Source organism: Miscanthus floridulus, chromosome 7 (genome assembly GCF_019320115.1).
Source record: "Miscanthus floridulus cultivar M001 chromosome 7, ASM1932011v1, whole genome shotgun sequence".
NCBI lineage: Eukaryota > Viridiplantae > Streptophyta > Magnoliopsida > Poales > Poaceae > Miscanthus > Miscanthus floridulus.
In genome coordinates, this window is record NC_089586.1 from 89987403 (window position 1) to 90000772 (window position 13370).

A 13370-nucleotide genomic window follows, 5' to 3' on the forward strand; every position below is an offset into this window, starting at 1 on the left:
CTGCAACAAACGCAACCAAACCGGAACCGGCTGCGGGCGGGGGCGGGCAACCTGAGCGAAGAAAGCGAAACTAGGCCGCGTTCTATTAATGGGCTTCCCGTCGCGTCCGGCCCATTGCTCGAACGGAGGAGCCTGTTGACTTGTATTGTCCAGAGTCACTCACAGGCGTGAGACGCCGGGTGGGAAGCGCGTCGATTCGCCGTCGCCGATCGGTTGCTCCCCTCCTCGCCGCCGGCCGGCGGGCAGGCAGCTTCTGATGGTACGAACAGTTTCACTCTCCTCCTAGAGCTTCTGTTCCTCTCGCCGCTCGCGTCAGCTGGCAGCCTGGTCCTAGTGCGAGTCCTCCAGATATCAGTGGAGGAAGTGTTTTTTTTTTCATAGATTTCGCGTGTGGTACTAGAGATTCTCGTTCCCTTTGAATGGATCCTTGCTGGTCGTCGTGTATACTCGTGTATCTGGTCGCACCAGTTGTGTTTGCTGTATCAAAAGGAGGGAAGGCAGTCGCGCTTTAGGCATTACTTTTAAGTTATATAATTGATGCCATTTTGCGAAGTTTCATATTTCAGGACGCAGAGGGACATGTTTCGGAAGCAACTGTTAGATGACCATATCAAGTTCGTTACCACATCAAGCGAAAGCTGTACTGTTGCAAGCTTTATACTGTATCACTGCTAAGCTGTGTTGTGGCAGGCTGTGTACCTTACTGGCTTACCGTCATATACTCATTCCATTCCAAATTATAAGTCAGTTTTGATTTTTTTTATACATGTATCTTGCTATGCATCTACATATAATAATATGTAGAGATACATAGCAGAATAGATGAATAAAAAATACCAAAGCGACTTATAATTTAGAACGGAAGCAGAGACCCTCTGATTAAGAGACATAATCGAGACAAGTGGGCATATTTGCTAGTGAAAGAATAGAAAGGCTATACAGTTTCGTAGGGGAAGCCTAAACTTGGTGCGTTCTATTTACACACCATTGGGTGACCCCTTGTATCACAAAAGGATTATAGCATAGAGATAAACATCGAATAAGGTGGCAAAACGACCAAAATGAAAATTGATAGCTAAAAAACAAGAAAAACAAGTCACTTCTACAAACTTGGAGACTAGTGAAGTCGATCATGCTGGCATAACATGTTACTTCTCAAGTCGAGCTAAGGTACCTAAGTTAACTTCACGCAGCAGCTTCAACCTTCTGGGCCTTGTTAGAATTCATCTCCGAATCAGGGTTTCTATCTCGCTTCCCGTTGAAATGTTTTCCTCCTCTCTGGTTCTTTAAAGCCCTAGAAATTACCAAGAAAGAAGAATAATTAAGCCCCGTTATCTTCCACAGAAAGGTAAAGACAACTCTTGTTGAAGACGGTGTACGGGCCTATATAAGTAAGACTGTTCAACACGACTAAATAGGAAATTGCTTCAAGGCCCCTTGTGCAAAACTGCCAGATCCCGTCACTTTTAGTAAAAACGAAAGTGTAGTTTGGATTTTGGAGACCTTGTTGGGTCTGCAAGATTTAAGAGCAGAAACCCAAGGGCTTTCACTTGAAAGTGGTGCCCCTAGTTTTACATGAACATACCTGTAATTTTAACAAACAAAACTGTAATTTCAAGGGAGTTGAGCCTCAGCTGGCTGAGGCCTGAAGGTGTAGATGTACACCCAAACCAAACAGGTTTCAATTCCAAGTCCTCATCGCGAATGGGTGCATGTTTTCTTTTTAACATAAAACCACCTAGTTCCTCAAAGGTTTAGTTTAAGAGTGTCCAAAAAAAACTGCAATTTACTCTAAATCAATTATACTGAGTAAATAAGGTGTATGTGGTGTCAACTTCAACAGTTAGCCTAGGTAATTATATTGAGTAAACAAGGTGTCATGGTTTAATTGCAACAGTTAGCAAAGGTATCATTTATGTTAGTGTCAGCTTCCATGAGGAGAATTGCTTAAATATATCATCAAGTGCATGGAGAGTTCTTTTGTGAACTTCCTGAGATAATACAGTGCAAACAAGACAAAGAGATAGCACCAGACAGAGTTGACCGAGAACACACTGATACCTTCCCTTGTAGCTTCTACTATCCTTGTACTTTCCTTGAATGACGCGAATTGTATTCCAATAATCCTTCTCAGCTTCACCTGCAAAAACATATAGTAGGTACTACCTAAGATCTGAAAACATAATTCCTATCTGGTGCATTCAGTTACCATTGCCAAACATTGATGAAAACTGATCCCACCAAGTATACCACCATAAAGTGGAATGACAACTTCTACAGCAAGGATGCTATTCAATATTCATTAATAAGCTATGAGAAGAAAACCAAACCCGAACAAAAAGAAAAAGAAAAACTTTTTCTACACTAGTAACTGTTTCCCCCTCTGGTAAAATAAAAGTGTGTTCCTAGAATGGGTAAAACCAAATTAACTCTGTCAATAATATATTTATAAATATCAAGACAAGCCACAAGAAAATGATTCTGAATTGTCTGAAACAAATACTTCCATAGTATCGAAATTTTATTAGACTTGCAAAAACAACGGAACAGAAACTAGCGGTCAAAATTTTGCTTTTTGAGCTCCTAATTCCTAAATGACCATAAGGACACTAATTTGTTACTAGAGCAACTTATAACAGAATAAATTAAATTCAAGATCAAAGCCAATGAAGAACAGCTGTTGTTCTTACCAGTCACAGGCTCCAAAGTAACAATGTGGTCTTTAATTATCAGGCCACCTTCGTCAGCAAGTACAGCGGACATGCGAGCCTTTTCAGCTGCCTTAGAATCTTCAAAGCGAAGGTATCCTGAATTATCCCCGATGCTGAAGTCCACATACTTCAGGAGGAAACATATTTAAAGAAAATACATCATATCAACAAGTGATGAAGGTAAATAAGATGCAGAATGTCATTACTTGGTATTCAAATATGAATTTCGATTCAGTAGCATCGTGGCCGTAAATTGTGATGTTTCCGTTAACGAAATTTCAGAACATGTGCCGGTAAATAACCAATTGATCCTAAAGAAGTCACAGCATTTTGAAAGGCAAAGGAAAGTATATGTATCATTAAACAAAAAAAAATTCTCGAACGCCCAGGAGAGTTTTGGCAACTGGTGTGCCAGGGGAGGTGATTCATCATCAACTGGCACCAAATAACTCAGTTCCCTGACATGCCTGCCAGTGAAAATGTGCCTACTACTGCCACCCCATCTTTCTTTCAAATACGCTCTCCATGCCAGAAGAGTCATAATTTTTGCATCCGCACAGCCATTAAGCATGTCAGAATTTTCAAGAAAAATAGCTATCCAACTCCCTAAATGGCCTCCAGCCACTACCATGATCAGTAAAGCATAGCAGCAAGGGCAACAGTGAGGCAGCAGGTAGCACATCTCGTGCTAGTCATCGGGAACTACCATCTGGCAGCCTGAGGATGACAGACGCAGAAGAGTAAAGGAATTCAGGAAGGACAAAAGAGAGGGAGGAGTTTCAAACTAGAAGACAGGACAAATACAGCCAGGTAGTCTGTCTATATAATTACCTGCAGAATACCCATGGGTCCCATTCCAAAAGGTATAGATAGAACAGGAATGAAAGAATGGCAAGTAGGGGCACTGCAGTTAAGCCCGACTTACAGGGTAGAAAAATGGTCTTTGTATATACTTAAAGGCAAGCAAATTGGTCAGATGGCTGACTTCGATGGCACATGGTTAAAAATGTTTTGAAAATGTATGGCATAGGAGAAAACACTTAATTAGTGGCAGAGCACATAAGTGCAAGTTATTGTGGCAAACAATAAAATTTCCCCACTAGGGGTGGGCGGGCCTGGTGCAAGCGGTAGAGTCTTACCGCCTGTGACCGGAAGGTCCCGGGTTCGAGTCGCGGTCTCCTCGCATTGCACAGGCGAGGGTAAGGCTTGCCACTAACACCCTTTCCCAGACCCCACACAGAGCGGGAGCTCTCTGCACTGGGTACGCCCTTTAGGGGTTGTATGAGTCGTCTAAACACCTTTTCATTCTTAATATAATGATATGCAGCTCTCCTGCATATTCGAGAGAGAACGAAAAGAGGCAAACAAAGAATTTACCCATGGAATCCATGAACTGAAATTTGAGTCCTCAGTGACACTTGTTGAGCATAGGTGAATTTGTAAAAAGTGATATACTTCCTATCTACATGATAGGCCAGAAAAGTGAAAAGAAGCTCATACCATTTCACTTCAAGACAATAAAATGGAAGTATTACTGTTAAACCAACAGAACCAGAAAACAGAAAGTGGCATGAATTATCATTACCCGAACATTTCCAAATTTTTTGAATGCTTCTTTTAGATCCTCCCTTGATATTTGGTTCTTCACATTCACATTGCCAGAAATGCTTTTGCCATCCCTGCTCAATGATTCACTATCACCATGTTTATCACTTTCTACCGGGGCATCACCAATACACTTCTCAGATTCTGTGGCATCCCCAGTGTTTAGTTCTTTCTCTTTGGTCATGTCATCTGAGGACTTCCCTTGCTTAGTATCATCGCTCTCAAGGGTGGACTCTGGCCCCTGGCCTGAGAGTTTTTCCATGGAACTGCAAACTTCTAATTTCGTGGCAGAGTCATTCCCTTCGTCTGTGTTATCTTGCTGCACCACAGAATCAACCGTGGTCTTCTTCAATTTGAAGGCCACAATTAGACCTTTTTGATAGCTGCACCAAATTTCAAGGACTATAAGAGACAAAAATAATAATAATAATAATTGACCAAATATGCTGTAAGATGCAGATACTCACCCTTCATCCTGGTTGTCCTTTCTAGGGCGTGCCTTTTCATATGCTTCTTTTTTGGACTCCTGTTCGGCATCAAACTCCTTCCTTCATAATTCAGGTAAGTAATAACAGTCAAACTATCAAAGATGTTACTGAGTTAAAATACCAAACATGTAAACAAGTCAGGACATGAAATCTGTGTGAATAAAGATGTTCACTTAGATTCAAAATAGTTACAAAAATGGTTAGCCTATCATAATACATTCCAATGGCAATGAAAAGGAAGGAAAACAAGTTCCCAAAGGCAGGAAACTAGATCATATTATGAAGGCATTAATGAGCACAAATAGAAAAGGCTAACTTTGGCCTTATTTCCAGATTTGCCCCTGCAAATACTAAAGCTTTGTCCATAATACTTTTTGCTTCCTCTTCTTCAGAAAACTCGACCAAAGCAGTCCCACAGAAGTGTTTTTTGTTGACAATATTGCGTGGAAGTCTCACACTGTTTACCTATGAATTTATACAGAAGCACACAAAAAATATTATGTTATTTACACAACACGACTGCACAATTCATCTACTTCCATTGCAGATTAACAGCATAACTTGAAAAAGGCATCATAACTATTAAAGTCATCAGATATCTTTCGCATCGGAAGCAAACCATACTGCAAAAGAATACTAATAGAACAGAAATAAGTAGTCAAGGACCTGAACAGGACACATGGCAGAGCAGAACATATAATTATATTTATCTATGCTTAGGCAGTTTGCCATGCTGCTGTTTTTTTATTACAAGTTAAACATCTTGATCTGCCATATTGAACAAATTGAATGAAATATATGCACAGTTGGTTATTATACATCATATTTCTGTTCCATCCAATCCATTTCCTAACCAAACAGTAGCACATTAACTGCAGTATTTGAATGAAAATAGATAGAACACACCTTCGCATAATTTGTGAAAAACGATTGTACGTCTTCCAGCTTTACATTGTAAGGCAGCGGAGATACAGCAATGGTCCTGGAGTCCACTTGTTCTATGATCTCATCTGGCTTCAAGAGTTCACTAGCTCTACCAATCTTCTTTCCTGCAATTGAAGTCCAGTAAAAGTAAACCAACACAGTTTCATTCCAATCCACCTCTTAAATCAACTATTCATTCTACAGAACCATGTCCCTTGACTTACAATAGAAGTTCATACTAAAATCCACTTTCCAGTATATTCGTAAAACAGAGATCATAATCAAAGAAGGGCGGGCCTGGTGCAAGCGGTAGAGTCTTACCGCCTGTGACCGGAAGGTCCCGGGTTCGAGTCGCAGTCTCCTCGCATTGCACGGGCGAGGGTAAGGCTTGCCACTGACACCCTTCCCCAGGCCCCGTACAGAGCGGGAGCTCTCTGCACTGGGTACGCCCTTTTTTTAGAGATCATAATCAAGTGCAAGCCAATGCAAGGCGTCACCTTAAGACTGTGGGCCATATATACAAGTGCTAGCCACAACTTGTTCATAATTCAAGCTCAAGGGATCTACATTTGTCGATATTTTTAATGGAGAAAGGACAATCTAAAATCTCAACTGAATTGAGAAATACAAGATTTACATTAACAGCCTGTTCGGCTGGGCTTATACGATCGTATACGATCGTGGATTATAAGCTAGAACAGTATTTTTCTCTCACACCAAACCAGCTAGCAGTAAATAATCCACGATCGTTTACGACGAAACGAACAGGCTATCTCTGCTACAAAGCTCAGGTGCTTAGCTTGTGACAAAACTAAACCAAACTTCCTGAAAAAGGTGAGGGAAGGGCAGGAATTGGCTTACCATCCTCCGATACACGGAGGACTGGAGAACGCCGGAGCACCTCAGCAACCGCAAGCACGGTCTCCTCTGGCATAGTCTCGGCCTTCACATCTGCGTCCAGCCCCAGGTGGGACTTCATCCGCGAGAAGGAGCATATCAAGGGCAAGCTCACCACTGCACAGTTGGCAAAAACAACAGAGAATTCAGCAGCTCGCCCACAAAACCAAACCAACCAAACAGCAGGAACATGGAGCAAGTGGGCGTTACATCCGTCGTCGCTCTGCTCGACCGTCTCCCGCAGGAACTTGTCGCGGGGGAGGTTGCTGTCGCTGAAGTAGAACTCCACCTGGGGCAACCAAATCAGATACGTACTTTTCAGAAAATCGCACGGGAAAGAGAGAAAAAAAAATTGTGCAGCTGGGGCAACAAGGCGGGATCGCGAACCTGGCGGAGGACTTTCTTCGCCTTGCCCTCGTCGAGCGGCGCAGCGGTTGGGGCGGCCATGGATTCCTGATCTCCGATCGCGATCGAGCTGGAGACCTGGAGACTGGAGAGGAATCGCTGCTAGGGTTTAACTCAGGTGGTTTTAGGAGCAGCGCCGGCGCGGGTGGAGGGAGCGTCGGCGAGGATCTTGCAGCGGCGGCTGTTCTCTCCTCCCTCCATGCGATTTTCTACCGGCCCGGCCCACAATTCCAGTCCGATGGCTTCCTTCCGAAACGGCCGCTTTCTATGGGGCCGATCTCAGAGGCACTTGGGCTGCGAGAGGCCTCCACGCAAACAATAATGTTTCAATTCACAATAAAGTCAGCATTTGCTAAAAAAAAAACAACAACAACAACAAAGTCAGCAGAGCCGTGACTGCATTGAACAAGTGAAGCAGTCGCCATTCGCCGACGGGCCCGACGTGGAGATTTTTTAAAAAAATTTAACACTTTTTCAAAACTAATTTTAAATCTAACATTCTCGGTTTTTTTTTAAACTAACACTTTTTGACCGCGCCAAAGCCTGTGCCGCGCCATGTATGGTGACACCGCAGAGGGCTGACGTGGCGGCGACCAAAAGCGCTGACCGCTGACGTGGCAGGGCTTTGCCGCGCCATCGATCTTGGCGCGGCAGTGCCGCGCCCTGATCCATGGCGCGGCAGAGCCGGGTATAACCTCCGCCGCGGCCCGCGTGCTCGAGCAGTCGCTATTCTCCGAGCAGCGCAGCAAGGCAGCCTGGCCGCCGCGCCCGCCTTCGCCCGCGCCTGCCCGCCGCCTTGCACGCCGTTTGTCGCGGCCGCGTCCGCCCACGCCAGCCAGCCTGCCCGCCCCAGCAAGCCAGCCGCGTCCGCCCGCTCGTGCCAGCCAGGCCGCCGGGTGCGGCCGCCGCGCCCGCACGCCGGCGCGCCTCCCTCTCCGGCTAGAACCTCCGGTCACGCACGGCGGCTGCCCTGCGCCCATGCCTCCCGGCCCGGTCTTGCGCGCTGCAACGAGGTACTCCACTAATATAGTTAGCACAGTTAATAAAGTTAGTAAAATTATTAAAGTATAGTTAGTATAGTTAGTAAAGTTAGTTAGTTTAGTTAGTATACGTAATATAATAAGTTAGTATAGGTAGTAAAGTTAGGTAGTTTAGTTAGTACAGTTATAGTATGCCTTGTATAGATGTTAATATTTGATTAGTTAGTATAGTTATAGTTAGAAAATATATTAATGTTAGTATGGATATTACGTAAGATGATTTCAACAACTTAATAAAGTTTCTTGAAATGCTTCTGCAGATAGATTGTTGTGTTAGAGTTTTGTACGGAGGAAATATTTATGTGCTCATCTAACTTCTTTTTCTCGTACCTTGCACGAGCCACCTCTGCAGCATGTTCCTCGCTGCATCCAATCCCTTCATGTATAAAATGCAATCAATTAGCAATGTGATTATATTACATTTAAAATCAGGCAACGAAAATAGACGTTCAAGCACTCACTGGCACATAATGCAGCAACATGCTCGTTCAAGACCTGCATCTGTACTCTTGTCTCCTTCCTTGCCTCCTTCCTTGCCCTCTCCTCCTCTAACATCATCCGTCTCTCCAATCCCCATTTATTAAGCCCAACATCGATCAGGTTATAAATACCGCGCTGTCTAGCAAACTCACGCATCTTTTCTTTGTGATGTTTAATGAATAGGTTGACGTAGTCAGGTCCATATCTCCTCTTTCTTGCAATTAGTTGCCTCTTCTTTAGTTCATCCAAGAACTTAGCTTGATCATCGTAACGTTTCCACCTGCATTTCCTAGTGCTCTGTTCAAAAGAAATATTATATCATATATGTCTTAGCAAAAGAAATAAAATACGATTTTATGTTTATCACAAAAATAATGAACCTCTTCATACTCAATCATATGGCCACAATAATGGCCTATTCCAAGCTCCGAAGGGACTAGGCCATAGTTAGAATTAACACCACATTCGCATTTGACTGGTGATGCTTTATAAATTAACATTTCTTTCTTCTTTTGTTTTGCTTTTGGAGGTTCTTCGAGCCATTTGTTCTTAGGACCATACAACCACTCCTTAAAATGACACTTCGCCATTGAATACACCTAAATAACGTGACATTAGTACATGACACATATAGTTCAACATTTCAACACATACACTTTGCACTTACTTCATGCTTGTTTGGACATATAAACTCCAACGTATTGTCAGGGTTTATCATGGCTCGGTCTCCGCAATGGCACATAGTAGGTTTCTCGAGTCATCTAACTGTGGCTAAGTGCTTCTCCTTTGCTGTCATTGGAGGAGGGTTAGGGGGAGGTGGAACCCACCGCTCGAAGTGCTCTCGTGGATGTCACCCTCTCCACCAATCGTCGAAAAGGAGGTACCTGGGGTCAAACTTGTCTGTACCGTCGATCCACTGAAAGAAAAAACACCTCTCATAGGCCTACACAACAAAAATTCAACAAAATATTAGTAACCTAGTAATACAAATGAAGAAGAAAAATATACGGAAACGATTACTTACATTGAAACGACTGCACGTGTAGAAGCAACGAGCCGCTGTGTCTGGATGTCTCGATTGAAACACGTCGACCGGACGACCACAGTCATAATTAGGGACAGGGAGTTCAAGAGGGACGGGGACATCTTTGCTAGGCTCGTCGGGGTACATTTCTCTAGGATGACCCCGTTTTTACCATAACTGCTCCCAAAACATGTCTTCCATCTAATAAAACGGTTCAAATTAAACATCAATCAAAACAACATAAATTAATGTAAAATGTAATCATTTGCAATGCAACTAAAATATTATAAACAACAATTATAGCAACAAAAATATACATGGCAAACATACTTCTAACTACATAATTAACCTTAACATTGACAAAATCAAACTAATATCTTCACCATAGTTCCCAAACATAATTTTCCTACTAACCTTAACTCTCATTCATAATATTCTATCCACCATTCAAACGAAAATAAAATATGCGTCATTACCTTGAACTAGGACGAGGAGGGAGGGAGGCGGCCGGGGAATGGAAGGAAAGGGAGGGAGGCGGCAATGGAGGGCGGGGCTGCCGCCGTTCGTGGAGCGGCGGCCAGCGTGCTTGGCGACGGGCGGGAGCGGGAGCGACGCCTAGGCCGCTTTGCTGCTCGGGCAGCGGGCTTGGCCGCGGCGGAGGTTATACCTGGCTCTGCCGCGCCAAGATCGGTGGCGCGGCAGAGCTCTGCCACGTCAGCGGTCAGCGCTTCTGGTCGCTGCCACGTCAGCCCTCTACCGCGCCACCATGCATGGCGCGCCACCATGCATGGCGCGACAGGGCAATAGGTGTGGCCAAAAGTGTTAGTTTTAAGAATAGCGCGGCCAAAAGTGTTAGTTTTAAGAAAAAAACCAAGAGTGTTAGATTTAAAATTAGTTTTGAAAAAGTGTTAAAATTAAAAAAATCGACGTGGACGTGCCAAATCAGCCTGACCGGTGCACGTTTATCCTGCCCGTGTATCCGTGCGATTCGGACCAAGGGTCCGTCCGGACATCGGATAAAGATACGGTCTCCACTTATGTGCAGGACCGACCCTCGCCTTTGGGGATCGCACACATGCTCGTATGCTTGCAGTCGGGCTCGTTCGTGGCCGGACGCTAACCCGCATTGCTCGCCGCAAAGTTTGTTAGCGAGCTTGCAGTCAGCCGCTAAGCTATAAACTTTACGGACAAATTTTCCGTAGACATAACAGACTACGCTGCAAAACCCGCGAGACCCGCTACACTACAATGGAGGCTACGTGTACACTGTCTCTCTGCGCGTACAGTATCTACACGTATCCTATAAGAACTTGAAACCTGCAAGCTAAATTTTCATATCCAGTTAATCGACGAGTAAGGATGATACGGCTTTGCACTGATCATTTTAATTTTCATATCCCGGCTATATATATATTGTACGTTCTCAAATATAACAACATCAAGAAATACAGGTACAGAAACAAAGACACATATCCTGTAACAAAAGTTATTGTTACTAAACAAAGACGTAACGTATGGATGCCACTCTGCAACTCTGCATTGACTGAAACATCCAATCACCATGGGTTCATGACCATTTCAATAACTGAAGCTTTTTTCCGGTCACTGCTTAATTTAGTCCGTCTTCATGGTCTTCTGAACTGATGAAAGATACATATACACACAACTCCGTTTCAATCTGCTGATTCTTGACTTGATGCGTTCTATTGAACAAATGTTCAGTATAAGTTGCAAACAACTTCCGTAGCATGTATGTGAGCTGTAGCAACAATGATTACCAGAGCTGAACAAGAGTCCTACGCAATGATCTAAAACCTTAATCATCAAACAGCCATTCCATAAACTAGACAAGGCCATCAGAACCTCCATGGGAGATTGGACGAGCCGAGAGCAGTCATCACATCGACGCAGAGGCGAGAATAGAGCTGAGGACCAAAGAAGGGTGACTCCCGACGATGACGAAGAGGCAAGAATAGAGCCTTGTAGATTCTTGCAGATTCTTGCGAGAGGATGGACGAGGACGACGACGTGCCGATGGTAGCCACGGAGGAGGGTGACAGCGGTAGCTGTATGGTTCTTTCAGGGGATGCGACTCTTCACTCTTGCAGGCTCTTGCGAGGCTTCTCGCTCGCCCAACGGGCTTGGAGGGTTGGAAGTCTTTGGGCCACGAAAAAATTATAGCTGGTCCATAACAGCCGCGAAGCCAAGTTTTACAGGGCGAGCGGGCTGGTTACGTTAACAACCCGCCCTGCCTGCAATCATACATGCTCGCCCTGCCTCTAAACCTCCCAGCCAGTAGTAGTCCTATCTCATCATCAGTTATCTTCAGCCTGTTTGTTTGACTGTGGCTTGTCGTAAACGATCGTGAATTTCTAGTCGGAACAATATTTTTCTCTCACACAAACTAGCCAGCAGTACTTATTCACAAACCAGCAACAATACGAACCAACCAACCGAACAGGCTGCTTGATTTTTGATAGGAACCACGTGGGGCGCGCTCTTCCCAGAACAGATAGAAACCGGATAGTTTTCGGGATAAGCATGTTCTCCCCTTGTGGCATCTCTATTTGTGACTGGTGACTGGTGCCTGCTGCGTGCTCGACCCAAGCCGAGAGCTATCATAGTGTGATGCATGCTCCGTTGATTTCAGCTCTGTTTGTTTAGTGGTTTCTGGACCAGTCTATTCTTCAAGCTCGCTTAGTGCACTATACCACACACTTTTTACAGCGACTACAGAAGAGTCGCTATAAGTCGTTATAGCGACCGATCATCGGTCGGTATAGCCCTTTACCAACCGACGTCATTAGACGGTGTAAGTGGCGTCGGTATAAAGTTATACCGACCGACATATTTATAGCGACCGATAGTTGGATGCTCTTAGTTATACCGACACTTGATCTGTTACAATCTTTACCGACCAATGGTTTGATGGTATATATCTTTTTACCGACCAACAATCCATCGCTATGTACTGACATGATTATATATAATTAATTTACATTTACCATATAATTTCAAGCCTATTCAACATCCACACCAATCCACATTACTCATTAACCGCATAATAATCCATAGCAATTCACGTTACTCATCAATCGCATGTGGTTAGATAAACATATCTCAAGTTTTCATTGAAGCCAACATTTGCACTTGTACAGTTGTACATCTTTACAAAAGAAAAAGTACATAGGCAACCTAGCTAGCTTGGTCAAATGGCAGCCACAAGTCATATGTTGGCTTGCACAATCTAATTAGTTCACTACAAAATGCCTCAACTCCAATTACTCAAGCAAAATATCATCGGTGAGTATTTCGATTGATCTTGCTGTTGACATTATCCAACATCTCACAACCTCTAGGTCCTCCTAGCTGAACAAAGTCAAGGTGACATTTGTTAATAGAACAGAATTACATAAAGCTACAATACATCTCTGCATCGACTAAATCTAAGTCAAAAACGAATATCAAAATCATCTAGATTTCTATAGTCTCTATTGCAAGAAATGATAAAACATATTTGACATTTGTTGCTAGAACGTGTCATGACCATATTTGAAAATCAAGTTGTAACAGGAGACAAGAGGGTTATTCTTGTTGCCAAACGACAACTAAACATTTTTCCATTCATTTATCTGACATAAGTTAACACAGGTTAAGATAAACCATTCTACCATATCTGTTTCATAAATGGTGAAAAAATACATGTAGAGGGAAGATTGATCTTGTTCATTTGATCTTCTGAGTAGAAGGGAGTTTAGCCTCCAGTTTCTTTTCATGGACACTATTTGTTTTCTGA

At 43.5% G+C, this 13370-nt stretch overlaps 1 protein-coding gene, 1 long non-coding RNA gene and 1 pseudogene across 2 annotated transcripts; 1 reads left to right on the forward strand and 2 right to left on the reverse strand.

Annotated features, from left to right (window-relative positions):
• Positions 1 to 30: 30 nt before the first annotated feature.
• On the forward strand, positions 31 to 747 carry LOC136467275 (uncharacterized). The gene is made up of 2 exons (XR_010761547.1): positions 31 to 259; positions 567 to 747. It is a non-coding gene; the product is annotated as an uncharacterized lncRNA (long non-coding RNA).
• A 171-nt stretch (positions 748 to 918) lies between these two features.
• LOC136467274 (la protein 1-like) lies at positions 919 to 7232 on the reverse strand. Its single transcript, XM_066465912.1, has 10 exons — positions 7013 to 7232; positions 6836 to 6914; positions 6590 to 6742; positions 5711 to 5853; positions 5121 to 5269; positions 4784 to 4864; positions 4297 to 4699; positions 2691 to 2838; positions 2062 to 2140; positions 919 to 1294 (listed from the first exon to the last, which is right to left on the reverse strand). The coding sequence occupies exons 1-10, from the start codon at positions 7070 to 7072 to the stop codon at positions 1186 to 1188; spliced, it is 1404 nt and encodes a 467-aa protein (XP_066322009.1). The 5' UTR covers positions 7073 to 7232; the 3' UTR covers positions 919 to 1185.
• A 1148-nt stretch (positions 7233 to 8380) lies between these two features.
• LOC136465831 (uncharacterized) lies at positions 8381 to 11151 on the reverse strand (annotated as a pseudogene).
• Between the last annotated feature and the right edge of the window lie 2219 nt (positions 11152 to 13370).

Bases quoted from the DNA above. Each gene is read 5' to 3' on its own strand.
- LOC136467274 (XM_066465912.1), bottom strand. From the start codon at position 7,072: ATGGCCGCCCCAACCGCTGCGCCGCTCGACGAGGGCAAGGCGAAGAAA. The intron at 4,865-5,120 runs GTTAGCCTTTTC...TGAATTATGAAG, and splicing joins AATCTGGAAATAAGGCCAAA to GAAGGAGTTTGATGCCGAAC. The intron at 2,839-4,296 runs GTAATGATAATT...TTCCTCCTGAAG, and splicing joins AAAAATTTGGAAATGTTCGG to TATGTGGACTTCAGCATCGG.